The 16,948-nt window shown below is 41.6% G+C and overlaps 1 protein-coding gene across 2 annotated transcripts in view; it reads left to right on the top strand.

Moving 5' to 3' along the window:
* Window positions 1–16,948, top strand: part of dcc (DCC netrin 1 receptor) — a 258,324-nt gene that overhangs the window by 111,016 nt on the left and 130,360 nt on the right. For both annotated transcript variants that reach the window (XM_053484759.1, XM_053484758.1), the window contains exons 3-5: window positions 1,812–2,099; window positions 4,468–4,618; window positions 5,389–5,525. In XM_053484759.1, coding sequence (XP_053340734.1) covers window positions 1,812–2,099; window positions 4,468–4,618; window positions 5,389–5,525 — 576 coding nt within the window. The remainder of the gene's footprint in view (window positions 1–1,811; window positions 2,100–4,467; window positions 4,619–5,388; window positions 5,526–16,948) is intronic.

The raw sequence follows: 16,948 nt of genomic DNA, 5'->3' as shown, positions 1-16,948 counted from the left end.
GGATAGTATGGGTATGCAAAAGGACTATACATGTATGTGAGAATGTAAGAGGATAATATAGGAATGCGAGAGGACAATACAAATATGCGAGAGGAGCAAAAGTCAAATTATTGTATGCAAGAGTAGAATTTTAATACGAAAGTGGGAATATACTGTATGTATACAAGAATAGAACACATTATATGTATGTGAGTGAAAAATACATAAATACAAAAGAAAAATACATGTGTGCATGAAGAGAATAAATGTATGCGAGAGGGGATTGTATTAATGTGAAAGAATACACGTGTGCAAAAATGGATTGCACGTGCACGAGAAGAGATTACATAAATGTGAAATAATGCACATATACTGTACGAGAGGAGAATCCTGGTACAGTTTGTGAGAGGGAAGTACATGTAGAGGGAAAAAATATACGCATGCAAGGGGAGAATTCTTGTATGCAAGAGGGAAATATATGAATACGGAAGTAGAGTGCACGTACACGAGAGGAGAATACACATACGCGAGTGCGTTAAACAAGCATGCGAAAGGGGAAAACATGTATGCGATAAAGGGTGAGAACATGTGTGTGAAAGACCTAGAATGTATTATGGCTGATATGGCTCTTCATAGTGCTCTTCACACATGGACACACACACACACACACACACACTTTCCTCAGTAAGCCCTTATCTCTGCCTTTGCCTTCTATCGTCTCTCACAAATGACAGGCGTTCGAGCAGCCGTCACCCCGACGCCCTCGCTCCCTCTCATCCTCTCGGAGCAAGTGCACTCTCCGAGCGCTGCTATTTTTTCCCCCCGCGCCTGCCCTCGGCAGCATCGCCGAACTTCACACTTCCAGTTTCACTACATCTGCACCCTTCACTTGTTAACGTAGATTAACTGCGAAGATTAATGCCGGCCTACAACCGCACGAGTCTGAAGAATTTTCGCAGTGGGCTACGACCGGGCAGCGTTCCAATTTCATACTCCAGTGCCATGTGCTCTGCTCCATCGTTTGTCTCCTTCACTTGCTGAAATAGATTGGGTTGGAGAACTAATAAGCACTTGGATCTGGCTACAGATTGTGCTGCCTTGTTTTAGAAAAATTTTTTTTTTTTTTTTACATTTATTTATTTTAAGCGAGCGCTCCGTCGTGCTCTGTGCACGTCCCAGTGCATAACCGGAAGCAGTTAAGGGGGTAATGTTGACTATAATCGCGCTGATAACAACCAGGCAGTATAATTGGAGTTCCCCAGCGGGTTGGTGGGCTGCAACACCGTGAGTCTCAAACCTAACTCCTGCAAACTCATACACACATGTTGCTCTCTTTCTTTGCAGCTTTAAGCGGGAAAAGACAGATCAAAAGAAAGATTTATGTGAATTCAATGTTGAAATAAAAGGAAAAAGCGGCTAATAAAATGCTACACATTTCGACTTCCATGTAAACAAGAACATCGTGCTATAATTATGACTGATTTCACTTTCAATTAGTTACGAATCACTCATTCGTTCATCGTCTATACCGCTTTATCCTGTACACAGGGTCGCGGAAGGCCTGAATTAAATACATTTAAGATACATTTGTGTGAATTAGCGCTTGCAGTAGCATGTGTCTACCAGAGAGGGCTCCAAATCCCTAATGTTTAAAAAAAAAAATGATATTATTCTATCATCATAAAAATTCCGTATCCTGGAACATTTACAAAGCTTTGCATTATTATAATTATTCCAATAATAATAATACCAATTATTATTATCACTATTATTAAAATTGTCTAGTATCTTATCTCTAACTCCTCCGCGCTTCCGTGCTCTCTCTCTTTCAGGTCCTCTGCGTGTGGTGGTCCCCACCGAGTCGGTCTCGTCCTACATGGGCGACACGGCACTGCTGCGCTGCGAGGTCACAGGTGAGCCCATGCCTGTAGTGCGCTGGCAAAAGAACCGTGACGAGCTTCCCTTGACCTTTGACCCCGACAGCAGGGTGGTGGTGCTGCCTTCCGGCTCGCTGCAGGTCAGCAAGGTGCAACCACCTGACGCCGCCACCTACCGCTGCCTGGCGGAGAACCCTGGGAGCGCTCGCACCGGCACGGACGCTGACCTGAGGGTGTTACCGGGTACGTGCAGATATTTCACTTCGTGTGGTTGTTTACAATCAGTGTGGTGCCATAGAACCCAGACGTGAAGTGCGAGAGGATTTTCTGTGAGAGTCAGCCTTCATCGTCGTGAACGATAAGAGTCTCTCCCCTGGTGCTCTCTGTCCGTTCTTTGACGCATGATGTTGGATATTTAATATTTTTTTCCATTCGATCCAGATGATTGTCTATTTTTTATTGCAGTTCCCCAATCGGAAGAAATGTGGCAGGGATTCAGCGGCTTGAGTCCAGAATCCTGGGTTTAAAAACTGATTAATGAACCTCATCTCAGTGTGGAGTTCACTTTTTCCTGCTTGTTTGGAGTGTGTAGGAGTGTGTATTCCCCTGGCACTGTGTAACACAGCTGGTGTGGATTCCCTCGATTCTCCATGCCATGTCCGAGAATACATTAAGCTGCTCATCTCACTGCCACACTCACACACACACTCACACACACACACACACACACATTATGTATGCGCGAAGCCCTGAACAGCAATGCATCATTGCCGCTGGGTCTAAGGGGTTTGGTTTTTGCAGACATTCTGAATTGCCATTTAATTCTCACTCAATAACATGCATATATACACACACACACACACACACACACACACAATCATCTAAATTTGTTTTAACAGAATATAAAAAGTCAGACCTGATACATTTTGGACCTACATTACAATGGATGTGCCTTCAGGGTATCGCCATGGCAACAAGGAAACGTGCAACTTAGTTCCCCTTTTGATTGTAAAACGTATGTTTTAAAGAATAAAAGATTTTTGCGAAGTCAAATTTTTATGAAGTCAAGAGGCACAATACTGTAGAAATGTAAATTGGATCATGTGCAGCTCGTATAGCTCTAACAATAACTTAACATGCAGACTTTATTGTCAGGCTATAAATAACTGGCCAGGAAAATGAGTACACCCTAAGTGGACATGTCAAAACTGTGTCCAAAGTGTCAAGATTTTAACGTGAGCACCATCACATGTTATCTAGCGCAGCCTTAAACCTTACACACGGCTTAGACACACAACGCTTCCGCTTGAGGACGCCCCACGGGGTTCTGGAGACGGGTTCTCAGGTCTGGAGACATCCTCGGCCAAGACAAACACATGAACATGATGTATCGGACATTTGGACTTTAAGATGTACAGTTGGTATCACTTAGGCTGTACTCACTTTTGTTGCCAGTTTTTTTTTTTCATTTTCATTTTCATAAAACAGGATATATTTAAATGTTTGCTGAAATTAGAGGGGTGTACTTACTTTTGTAAGACTCAATTCCATTAATATCTGCCTTCGTATTAACTTTTATATATATATATATATATATATAAATAGAGAGAAGAAGGGGACGTTAGAGGATTATGTGTGTGTGTGTGTGTGTGTGTGTGTGTGAGTGTGTGTGTGTGTGAGTGGCTGGATAATTCTCTGATTGATCAGCAGTCATGACTTTACACGCATCAACACAAAGCTGAGAAATACAATCAAATATAAATCACAGGTGTTGGAATAAAATCCCTCGCTCACGGTGCACTGGCAGAGAGAGAGAGAGAGAGAGAGAGAGAGAGAATCGGAGGTGTGATTAGTGCAGGGGAATGAGAGAAGGATACATTTCAGCCCTGAAGGCAGACGAGATCGTGTTGTACCGCAGTAATATAGCGGCAAGTACATATTTACACGAGACCTCGAGTCAGGATGTTGTGTGTGCCGTCATGTTCAATGTTATATACCTCCATTATGTCTTTCATTTATTTACTTCTCTTCCTCTCACGCTCTCTTGGGACGAAAAATAAATAAATAAATAAATAAAAATAACGCTCAGCTTGTCGTGGTATAATGAAGCACAACGCATAAACTCCATCCGCGCTGACACTGGAGACTGGAACACTTCACCATGTGAACCAACTGGGCTTCCTGATGACCAATCAGATTTGAGAATTCAGTCACCCGGTGCGAGCGATGTCATCACGATGCGGGTTCCATTTGTGTTGCGCTTTTGTAACTTTTATGATTTTCTAGCTATCCAGATTCGAAACAAATTATTTGCTTTGATGCTGTGCAGTCTACAGTACCAACATGTGAACAATTTAGAGAACGCCACCTGTAGGATAATAGAGGAATAGCAGGGTTTTATCGCGTCAAACACAAAATCATGATGCGCTCGCTGAAATCAACAACAAGCAGCACTAAACCTTCTCAGTGCCAACTTGGTCTTGATCATTTTTGTTCAGTACGTGTCATGGAGGTGTTTCCCAAAAAGCACTAACCCTAATTAATACAGCCGCAGAGAATTCAACGCTGGCTGCAGTGTTTCAGTTCCATGTCTTGTGTTTGTTCTGCACAGAGCCTGGAGTAGTGCGAAATCTGGTCTTCCTCCAGAGACCCATGAAGGTCACGGCTCTACAGGGCAGAGACGCAGTGCTGGAATGTTCCGCCTCCGGCTACCCAACCGCCTCTTTCTACTGGATGAGAGGCACCGAGATGATCCAGATCAGGTAAAGTGTGAAGGAAAATAGTGTGTGTGTGTGAGAGAGAAAGAAAGAGAGAAAGAGATGATTGAGATAAAGCATTAAGAGGAGCATATTGTATGGAAAGAGACAACACCAAGAGTCTTACTTTGTGTAATTAGGAATGTATCATGGATATGGATACACCTCGTGTTTGCATCCATCGACGTTTGCATCCATCGCCAGAGGTTTATGAATTGTTATGAAAATTATAAACACTTGCAGATCACGTTTATCACGTTTATAAGCCGAGCTTAGCATCTCATATGGTGTCAATAACATGCAATAATAATGGAATAGAACTTATAGAGCATCCTAAAGCAAAACCGTGCTACCACCACCATCACCATCATCATGGCTGAGTATCTTATAGCAGCAATCGTAAATCACTAGAAAGCAATTTGATGTCGGGTTCGGTGGCATATGGGCTAGTACTCTGGCCTCTTCACTCCGGGGTCGTGGGTCCGAGTGCTCTTCTTCTCAGGTCTGTATGTGTGTGCGTGGAGTTTGCATGTTCTCCCTGCGCTTATTGGGTTTCCTACAGTCCAGAGACAGGTAGATTAGGATAACTGGTGTTTGAGTGCGTGAACGATGTGTGATGGATTGGTACCCCGTCCAGGGTGTTCCCCCACCTCGTACCCTGTGTTCCCTTTATGTTCAGTATAAGTGATCAAGTATCACGACTGCTTCCTCTTTCTTTGGGCCTTTTTTTCACTAATTGTTACTAAACAAGCTCCCAATTTTTGCCTTTCTCTCAGATCGAGGAAGTACACGCTGCTCGGCGGGAGCAACCTGCTAATCAGCAGCGTCACGGACGACGACTCGGGCACATACAGCTGCGTAGCGTTTAACAAAAACGAGAACATCACGTCTTCCTGTGAGCTCTCCGTTCTAGGTAAGTCCATATCAGCTTCACACGCTCCAACACTATTTAAGAGTCTTTACATACATGTAAACAGGATCCCTCTGAGCCTCTGGCTATCAAACAACTAGCGGCGGTGGTACAGCAAAGCCAAGGCTAAGGTAAGGGTGCCAGAGACGCCTTCAGGAGACGCACGGTAATCTCCGGCTAAATGTAAATAATGTCACAGTGCTTTCTGCATGCTCAGGCTCGGGCAGATCTCAGATCATCCGCTCTCTGGAGAAGGGAATCCTGCAGGCTGTAAATCTGGACTTGTTAACATTTCTCCAGAGGATACAGTTTCCTCACTGCAGGCTTTTAAAAGCAGAAACCTCTGATAAAATATTCACTGCAGGTTGTTTCGCATCAGCGATATTGATGCCAGGAGCAGAAGCCAAAACTAGCGTGTTTTTATTAGCATCTTCTCATTAGCATAACACTTCACATAACCTTCCAGTGCTGCTTTTGTCTTCATTTATGCTGTTTTATTATTTTTTTTTTAGCAATTTGCAACCAGCTAATGACCTCGCATGACTCTGGAGAAGGTGCTTGTTTATAGAAGCGTATAGACGTGTCTAATTTAGCTTCAGTCTCAAATTGGGGTCAAATATACAGTAAAGTGTGTGTGTGTTTGTAATACTCTGCAAAAGTTTAAGTTTTAATGCTGTAAGAAAGCTTTCAAAAATAAATAGTTTAGTTATTTTTTTTATCAATTTACAAAATGCAAAGTGCACAAACAGAAGAAAAATTGAAATCAAGTCAATATTTGGTGTGAATACCTTTTAGCTTCAAACCAGCACCAATTCTTACACTTGCAAACTTGCACAATTTTGTAGGATCAGTGTAGGGTGTATGATTAACCATCCATAGCAAGCAGGTGCTAATGATGGTGGTCGGTCAAGGAAACTTGATGAAAGACACATCACGCTTACTTCCCTTCAGCATCAGTCCACCAGCGTCATCAACAAAGAACTGGCGGAAACCAATGGGAACCAGGTACACCCATCGACTGTCTTGAGGCTTCTGGCCAGAAGAGGTCTTCATGGAAGAACTGCAGCCCAAAATCCATACCTCTGATGTGGAATCTATGCATGAAAACAGGTGAACTGGAGTGCAGAAAAATGGCGGCTGGTGCTTTGGACTTGAAATATTTGGTAGGTTGTAGGAAGGGTTGGAGAGTGGTACAATAATCTGCAGGCAACAGTGAAGCATGGTGGAGGTTCCTTGCAAAGGGAGTTGGAGATTTGATCAGGATTATTGGTGACCTCAGTGCCGAGAAATAGAGGCAGATTCTACTTCATTATGCAGTGCCATGAGGGAGTCGTCTGATTGTCCCCAAATTTAATCTGCAGCATGAGAACGACCCCAAATATATCACTGAAATATCTTCAGCGTAAAGAAGAACAAGGTGTCCTGGAGGTGATGGTTCAGAGCCCTGATCTCAATATTTTCGTGTCTGTCTGGGATGACATGAAGTAACAGAGAGATTTGACGGAGCCAACATCCACAGAGGATCTACAAGACGTTTGGAACGACCTACAGTACCTGCCAAATTCCTTAAAAAAATGTGCACAAGTATATGTAGAGGAATTGATGGCAAGTCAGTCAAAACCAGAAACTGATTTGATTTGAATTTCTTTTCTGTTCATTTCCGTTCCATTTTGTTAAACGATAAAAATAACATTTTAACATTTTTGTTTTTAAAAGGGTTTTTACTTTACAGCTTTTTTTTTGCACCTGCATAAAATTCATTTGAAAAAAAAAAAAGGAATAAAAAAGAATAAAAAGGAAATGAAATGGTTTTAACCAGTGCTTCACAGTCCTGGTTCTGGAGAACAGCTTCCAAGAACATGCATTTTGGTCTCTTTCCTCCTCTATGAGGAGAAAACCGACTAGAAAAACACTCTAAAAATAAAAGCGAGAGGGAGAGAGAGTAACATTTTGCACTGGTGTGAAGTAGGCAATGTTCTTGTTCGGCGCTACGGTAAGATTGCCACCTCTTTGTGAAGAACCAGCGATGCTTTTGAAAGGTCAGCGTGAGCAACTTCATGTCACAAATATAGAAAGATGATCCGTACACCGTGTCCTGCTCCTGCTGTTTCGATGTGTTCCGGCTCCGCCTCGGTGATGCCGTCCCTTCAAAATTTTCTCCAATTTTTTTTTCTTCAATTGACCTTTTTAACGATTCAAGGAATGTTCGAGGCAATCAGTAGGACGTGGCAGTTTGGGTCAATAAGTGCTCTCAGCTTTCGTTCCAGTCTGAGTCACAACACTAGAGGATGAGAGAGAGATAATCGCGTTCCAGTAGGTTTTAGTGGAGGAGGTTTGGGTTAGAGGTTAAGCTGGTTGTCATCTGTCAGGCTGAAACTTGTTAGAGTTTAATTAACACATTTTTGTTGTAAAATATGCTGTATATTTTCAATTGACATAACTTCAATTCACAGGATTCATTGCATGCTTAAATTATTTGAATTAACTGAAAGAATTTCGGTTTAACTGCTTTGCCTGGTAAAACCATCAGTTGAAATAAAATAGAAAAGAAACAACTTTTAGTGAAGTAGTGTGTAAATGTTTGCGTAAGCCAGACTGAGCTTTGCTCTTCTGAAAAGTTTTACAAACCACTGATTTTCTTCATACTCGCACATAATGTTGCCATGCCAGTCACCCGTAAATTACCAGGTGCGTACTGTACACGGCACAGCTGATTTGCATTCGTGGTCGCCCACAAACCTCTTGACTAAAGCCAAAGCGCACAGAGCTAACGTGATCAGAAAGAACAAGAAAATGATCTCAGCGGTAGTAGTGGAAATTATGTTTGAGTCATGTCTATATATACAGAACTGTGGAACCTTGGATCAAGAGCATAATTCGTTCCGAAAGTCGGTTCGTATTCCAAGACACTCGTAAACCAAAGCAACTTTTCCCATGAGAAATGATAGAAACTCAACTTATTCATTCCACAACAAAAAAAAAACCAACATAAAAATAATTAATACAAAATATAAAGTAAAAATAAAAACAATTTAACCTGCACTTTACCTTTAAAAACAGTTGGGGTTAAGTGGATGGTTACATGTCCTCAAACACCACCCTCATGGGTGGAGATCTTAACCCACTTAGTGTTGAACCCATTGGTTTCCTGCGTCCTGTTGCTGTGTTTTTTTGATTGGTTTTGTTTATTGGCTTCAGGTGCACCTTGTTTTCATGCAGTTATTCGTAATGATAATTACGCTGTACTCATTTGAAGCGATTGTCGAGTCAAAAGCCTCTACCGCCGCGTAACCCTGGGTTTGGACACTTTGGTGGGTAGAAACATTAAGCACTGTGTATTGTTTTCTACAGACCGAGGTTTTAATTAACCATTAAAATCTTATTACATCTTTTTTTTTGTGGATTCAAGTTTTTCTGTCAGAAGCTCTTCTTTCCTAATTAATCCTGTTCCAGTCACACAGCAGGACGGCGAGGACGTCCCCGGACCCGGCTTTCTCCCAACAACAGACATCCAAATCTTATTAAGTGGAGCTTAACACAGTGTTTGTGTATGACATGCTGTCTTTAGTCCACAAAACAGAGCGCTGAGGAAGTACGCTCGCGGAAAAATCTAGATCTGTCTCACTCGGCTTAAAGGGAAGGGTAACGTGTTGAACAGTGAAAGGGATGAAATGAATTTAATATGGAAATCAAAAAAAGAAGGAAGGAGGGAAGGAAGGAAGAAATAATAAAGTAGAAGGAAGGAGAGAAGGAAAGAAGGCTATCCTGTTAAAATAAAAAATAGAATTCGAAGAAGGAGAAAAAAATATATTTGAAAGAAAAAAGGAATTAATGTAAAAAAGTAAAGAAAAACAATAGTTTACTGAAAGAAAGGAAGGAAGGAAAAGTAATGTGGGTGAAAAAGGAAGAGCAAAAAAACTACATTTGAAGAAAGAAAAAAATGTAGTAAAATAATTACGGAAGATATATAAAGAATATGTATACATATTTCATAAAGAAAAAGGAAAGATGAAGAAAGGAAGACCTGAAGGAAGTTACGCTCCTTCAGTTTTGTTTTCCCAAAGAAAGAAGTCATTTGAAAGAGTGAAGAATGATTTAAGGAAGAGAAAACAAGAATATAATTAAAGTAAGAAAAAAGAAAGAAAGGAAAAAAACGTAAGATTAGAATGAATAAAGGATGCTAAACAGGGAAAGAAAGGGAAGGTTGGAAGAAGGCAAAAACAAGATGTATGTGCTTGAAGGAGGAAATAAAGATAGGATTGATGGAATGATGGATGGATGGATGGATAGACAGGTTGAAATTCAGTATCTTTCATCAAACGAGTGTTTGGACAGTGAAACGTGATTGAAGAGCCAGTGGTAGGTTTAAATAAGGCGAATAAATGAATAAAACATTTCTTTTGGAATCGGCCATAAACGCGACGGCTGCGTCCGAACCCTGCGGCGTCCCGACTCTTCAGCGGGGTCTGTTTGTGTAGCGCAAAGCCAAATCATAAAGAAGCTCGAGTTCAAACAGCATCTCGACATGAACTCATCCGCAGCTAAGAACGTCGTCGTCCCGTTTAGCGAGCGCGTCGCGCCAAGCGAGCCGCGTGTCATCAGGGCTTCGGCTTTGTTCTCGGTTCCGAGCTCTGAGACGAATGAATTTAAAACGCGATATCCAGGACCAAAGGTGAAGCATGATGCAATCGAAGGAAAGCAGACGTGTGATGTGGAAAGCTCTGCATCGGAGGCTACGTCTCTCGGCTCTCACGTCCCGCTTTTGAAACATGAGGACAGAGATGAAGCGTGGCCTAAAATAACCTATGCTAATACGTTACCTTGTCGTCTAGCTCGTAACCGTGCTGTCCTTTCTGCACTTAATTGTTAAAAAGAGAACTGTAGGGGGGAAAAATAGTTGTGGCGATCAAAGGCTCTGAGACGTGTTAGCAGAGTCGTAAACATGGCCGAGTGGAGCGTATCGATCACGTCGCTGTGCCACCTGTGCGGAGCTGAGAATCGGCAATCCTTTACACGGAGAGCGTTAATGTGCCACGTCGCTGAACAAAATGTTAGCAAGAGTTAGCAAGAATCTGTTATTAGCGCGGTTAAAATCAATAGTGCTGGCTCTTTACCTCTCTCTCTCTCTCTTTCTCTTTCTCTCTCTCCTGTCATAAAGCATTTATCCTGCTATTTTCTTGTATTGTATTTATTTTCTTTCTCGTCTCACCTCCGCTGTCAAATAAAAGCCTCATGTTTTATTTCTTTTTCTTTTTTATTACACAGCTTTGCTTACAGTCTTAAGCAATACCCCGAGACCAGGTCATGAATTTGCAATGAGAAAATGAGAATGATGTGACGCGCCCTGATGTGACCTCGCTGACCTCGACCGCGATGTACACACACTCCTGTGTGTGTTTTTTATATTCTGAAATTATAGAGAGAGAGAGAGAGAGAGAGAGAGCGACTGAAAGACAGTTTATGAGGAGCACGGTGGCTTAGGGACGGTGTGCTGCTGCGCAGTGTTTTGAGTTTGTTGATTCGTTTTCTGTAAGAGGAGCTCAATGTTGAGGAAGAAAAGGAAGTAAGGCAAAAAGAGAGAAAAAAAATGTAGTGCTATAAGTGCAGTATTGCTCTGGGGATGTTGTGCGCTAGGTGCTCTAACGCTCGGGAAATGTCATACTGTAAGTGCGGTAACGCTCTGGAAACATTGTGCTACAAGTACGGGAACGTCCTGGGGACATTGTGCTATAAGTGCTATACCGCTCTGGGGACATTGTGTTATAAGTTTGGTAATATATTGGTGACATTGTACTATAAGTGCTGTAACGCTCTAGGGAATGTCATGCTGTAAGTGTGGTAATGCTCTGGGAACATTGTGCTGTAAGTACAGTAACACTCGAGAGGATGTCATGCTGTAAATGTCATGCTGTAAATGTCATGCGGTAATGCTCTGAGACAATGTGAGTTAAGTGCTGTAACGCTCTGGGGACGTTGTGCTGTAAGTACAGTAACGCTCTTGGATACATCATGCTGTAAATGCGGTAATGCTTTGGGGATAGTGTGCTATAAATGCCATAACGCTCTGGAAACATTGTTTTATAAGTTTGGTAACGTCCTAGGGTCATTGTGCTATAAATGCCATAACACTCTGGGGACATTGTGTTATGAGTTTGGTAATACTCTGGGGACATTGTGCTAGGGTTAGGGTTAGGGTTAGGGTTAGTAGGCGTGGTAATGCTCGGTAGATGTCATGCTACAAATGTGGTAACGATCTGGGGACGTAGGGATATGGGATATTCTCTAGGGATATTGTGCTGTAAGTCCAGTAATGCTTGGGGGTGTCATGCTATAAGTGTAATGCTCTGTGAGTGTCATGCTATAAGAGCAGTAACACTCTGGGGACATTGTGCAATAAGTTCGGTAACGCTCTCGGGAATGTCATGCTGTAAGTGTGGTAATGCTCTGAGGACATTGTGCTGTAAGTACAGTAACGCTCTAGGGGATGTCATGCTGTAAGTATGGTAATGCCATGTGGGCGTCAAGCTATAAGTGCATTAACACTCGGGGGGATGTCGTGCCATAAGTGAGGTAATACACTGGGGATGTTGTGCTATAAGCGCAGTAACACTGGAGACATCACGTTGTTTGTCATTATCAGGAACAGCTCGACTTGTCATCTTTTTCTGGTGGATTCTTGAGACTGGTGCTGTGGCCTTCTTTGCTTTTCTCAACATGTGACAGCACATTAATAAGCATTTGCAGTGTTCAAACAGCGAGCATGTAATGAGATATGAGTCATCGTGCCTACACACACACACACACAGTGTTATTTATTCCCATTAGAAGCTCTGTAGAAGCAGCATGCTGTGAGAGGTTAGCCCTGGAAAGCAGGTTAAACTTGATATCAAGCCACATAAGATACAGCAACAGCAGTGATGTTCTACAGCTCAGTGAGATGCAGAAACAAAAAATATATTGTGGAGGTAAAAAAGTAAGAAAGAATGAAAGAAAGAGAAAAAGAAGTTAACAGTCGCTGTACAGTAACTCACCTCTAAACTCTGTCCAATAAGAACAAAATCAGTGTATTATCTTTTGTGTTTTATGTATTTTTTTTTTTTCCTAAGCTGCGCAGCATCTCTCCATCCTTCAGGCCTGAAATACGTTTCTCCGCTCTCTTTGTCGGCCGTGAGAGCTGCTCGCTCCGCTGCTCTCGATGCCTTTTGAAAAGCATTTACGTTATCGAGTCAGTAAAGCCGGCGATACTGCACAACACTCCTTTCTCAGAGAGACTGAAAGCCTCTGGCCTCGAGCCTATTTGCAAACATCACAACGCTGCGAGACGGCGAATGAGGACGCAGGACAAATCATGAAGGAGAGGGTAGAACGGATGAAAATAAAAAAAGAGAGAGCAGAAGGAAAGTAATTTAGCCGCTCCTGATAAGAGTTCGGAGATACAGAGAGTCGTGATCTGACTTTATGGAGAATGGATTTCAAAAAATAAAAACACGCAAAAGTGTTTAAAGAGCAAGCTCTCAAAGTGTCGGAAGTACAGGGCGCAGACTTTAAAGAGACTTTTAATTGAAAGTCAGTGTTTGCGATAAAGAGTTTATTTGATGAAGGACGTGTCGGGGCTCGACAGGAACGCAAATGCAGCAGAACCTACACGGTGTTGCACTCGGAGATTTATGTGACACGCTGGGCAAAAATATAGTCTCATTATGATATCTTATTTCATAACAGTAGTGCTGAATTTGACCAACACAAACAATTTATTCATAAACATTAATTTATTCTGAAAAGTAGGTGGATAAACAGTAGTACATACACTTGCAACATCCAAAACTTTTATTTAAAGGACATCTGTTATGTAAAAATCACTTTTTTCCATTCAGATTGGTCTCTAGTGTCTACAGTACAACCAAAAAAAAGCATTTCCTGCCCCCCCCCCACACTTTTCTATTGCCCAACCTTAAACAAGCCAATTATATTCTTCCCCTGTTATGACCTCATAAAAGAAGATCCTTTCTCCTAGCTTGTCGCTCAGCTCTGCTGTTCTGTGGAGGGGCGTGGCTCAGCGGTATCTGGTTTACACTCGGAGGAGGAGTGGAGACAAAACATGGGACCTTTAAAATGTCCTTCCAGCTTCAAGGTCCGTTACAGGTTACATTAATGTGATGTGTTTTTAGAGTTTCTATTTTACATATTAGGAACGTAGAAAAGTTGTAATGGTCCTGTTTTCACCAAGGAGAAAGATAGAAGAGGAGTTTCTTTAAAATTTATGAAAGCAGACTCCTGGTCAGAGAGTCGAAGCAGATGCTTTAACTTTTTCATCATCGGATAGACTTTAAAAGTTGCTTTGAGTTACTCGACAAGCTGTAGAAAGATTAAAAAGAAAAACTTAATGCACACTGGAGACGCACTTAATATTTCAGACTACAGTAACTCTGCATTTTTCTTTACTGTATACCTTAAACTTTAAAGTTATACTGTACTTTACTGTATGCAATTCTACGATAGAGTTCTGATCTGTTTAAAATAAGCATGTGGCTGTCTGGGGCCGTAGTAGGTGGTATTTGTATGCCTAATCTCTAAATTTGATCAGTATATTAATAATCTCTGTATGAGTCACTATCGCTGGTTAACAAACAAAGCTCCACAAAATCAGGTGACAAACTGTAACTTATGAAGATGTTGAAAAACAATTTCACAACACAAAAGCTCCGTATCACGTAGAGAGGGGAATCACCAGGGACCAGCCGATACGATATTATTACGATACCTCGATATTCTTTTAGTATCATGACTTTATATATATCGCAATTCTATATATTTTTTCCTAGATTCTTGGTTTACATGAATCATCATACAAAAGAATTACAATACATAACCAAATAGACCCCAATACATAACCGAATAGATATCGAGTACAATAAAGCCGAATACAACGCAAAGGTAATTCCGTCTACTATTGGCTGGCTGTGTAGGATGTTTGCATCAAAGTTTATAGCCCCTTAATGGTTCGGTATCTTAGAGTCCCGAGTACAATGGATTGCACTGTAGAATAAGCCCCACCCACAATTCATCATCTTAGAGGAGCCCAAAACAATTCTTAAGGAAATCTTCTTGACCACCCAAGAGAGATGTTAATGTAACAAAACTATATGGCCAAAGTAAACGGACAGCTGAACATTGGCACTTTTAAACTTTTATTTTGAAGCATGGCTGTTGGATTGACGCATTCAGCCAAACCAACGCACGAGGATGAACATTGATGCCTGAGCAAGTTGCAAGTCATTCAGTCAATGGAATGTCAATGTCTTCACAGAGGTGTTGACTGGGGATAAGACCAGGGGTGTCTAAGTTCTTCTTGCCTCTATATTCATGTCTTGTATACAAGTATAAACCTGTCCTAATGTGGGGTCCTTATTTGTCAACCATTTGTTTAACCATTTGGAAAAAAGGCTCCACCCCTTTTTTGATAATATGTATAGCATGGTGACTTTTTGGAATTTCCCAATGCAGGAAAACACTAAAAACGCCTAGTGCACCAGAGACATAGCTAGCTCCTTAATGGATTTGACATTAAGCCTGTGCTAAGACACTGAGTCAGACTAATTGTCCACATAGCATGTTTATTAAGCAGTTTGCTTGTATTAGAACTGGCCTGCGATAACGAATGTTGGTTATTTGCGATAATAATGACTCCACTGATGCTCTTGAGGTCCTTTTAGTGGCTTAATTAATTGACCAAAGAAAATGTCAAAGGCTTCCCTCTCTCTTGCCACCTCCGCTTCTCTCACCAACGCTTCCTCCTACACCTTGCTTCAGTTTGATGCATGAGTTTGGGGCGTCGCATAAAAGTTGTTATCGATCAGCAGCGATTCACGTTTTCCCACCGAGAGGAATGATTCGTCTGGTGTCCGGATTGTTTTCAGCGCGGCTGCTCTCATTAGCCTCTAGACAGCGGTCGTCTGAAAGCATCTTGGCGAGACGTGAACAGCTTGCGGGGGCAATGATGATAAATTTCCTAAGACAAACGCGGTAAAAAAAATAGCATGCAATGAAAATACTTGAGTTTTAGCAAAACAAAGGGTGTAACAGTTATTCCTCTATCCGTGTTTATATCTGGTGAGGGTTCCAAATATCTGTATTGTGATTTAAACATAAGGTGGGCGTGGCCCAAACAGGAAGAGTTATTTTGTTTTTTTTATAATGATGTTTTAACCTCACTACTACAATATGCAAAAACTGAGCTAGAATCACAGCATAAACACGTATTTGTTCAACTGCCAACTCCCTGTTGAACTGATGCTTGGGATAGAATAACATTTTCTGTCCTCTTCGCCTCGCACCTTCAAAGTCGTGGGTTCGATTCACCCCTGGAGTCTGGGTGCAGAGTTTGCATGTTTTCCCTGTGCTTGGTTGGGGGTCCTCCGGTTGCTTCGGTTTCCTCTCATAGTCCAAAGACATACAGTAGAGATTAGGCTAATTGCACATGTGAGCCCTGCGATGGATTGGTACCCTGTCCAGGGTGTACCCTGCCTGGTGGTTATTGGGATAGGCTCAGGACTTCCTGTAACCCTTTACAGGAAAAGCGGTAATAAAATATAAATGAATGAATTCATGTTTCTAAAGTCAGTGAGTTGTTGTGGTACGTAATCATGCTCTCGGTATTGACAGAAATAATCGTAATAATTTTTTTTTTAATTTTTGATGTAAGATTTTTGCCGTAATCGAGTGGGATGTAAGTCGCGCGATAGAGGGAACACTTTTCTGCTGCGCCACTCGGAAGCTCGGGTTTGATCGATTGGAACAGGATTGCAAACTGTATATTGGTGGCTTGTTGGTGGAGGTTATGGTTGATCAAGCTAAAAACCGGTTGAATGTTTATGCCATTATTATGTTTGTCTGTACGTGTTTATAATGGTTTCCAGTTAATTTAGTTGTCTCTGGTTCCTGTTCCATTATCTGAAACAATCCCGGCCCTGACCAGGCAGTTACTGATGATGAATGTCATGTTAATGAATGTTTTACAAGTATCATGTCCAGTCACTGACTCTGAAAAAAACTTCCACTCATGTTCTTTCCCAATGCACACACATCTGGTCCCAACCAGATGCCCTGTGAACCTTCCTTCCAAACAAACAGTGTTTTACTAATAATCTTTCAATCTTTTACCTCTCTACTCCTGGCAGATAAAATATACATACATACATATATATATATATGTGTGTGTGTGTGTGTGTGTGTGTATGTGCAGAAGAATCTTAGGCACCATATTATATATTATATGCTGTACCAATGTTGTTATTTATGTTTATCATGTCTGCATAATTATGTACAAAATCATTCAGTAGGATCGAGTGTGAGAAATTACCAGAAGAACTCAAATTCTCCAGCATGCTCAGTAAAACCTAACAGCTGTTTTCTGTTCTGCTCAAATC

This window comes from Clarias gariepinus, chromosome 24 (genome assembly GCF_024256425.1).
Source record: "Clarias gariepinus isolate MV-2021 ecotype Netherlands chromosome 24, CGAR_prim_01v2, whole genome shotgun sequence".
Lineage (NCBI taxonomy): Eukaryota > Metazoa > Chordata > Actinopteri > Siluriformes > Clariidae > Clarias > Clarias gariepinus.
The sequence above is the reverse complement of the archived record's forward strand: the minus strand, read 5'-3'. Positions and strand labels throughout refer to the sequence as shown.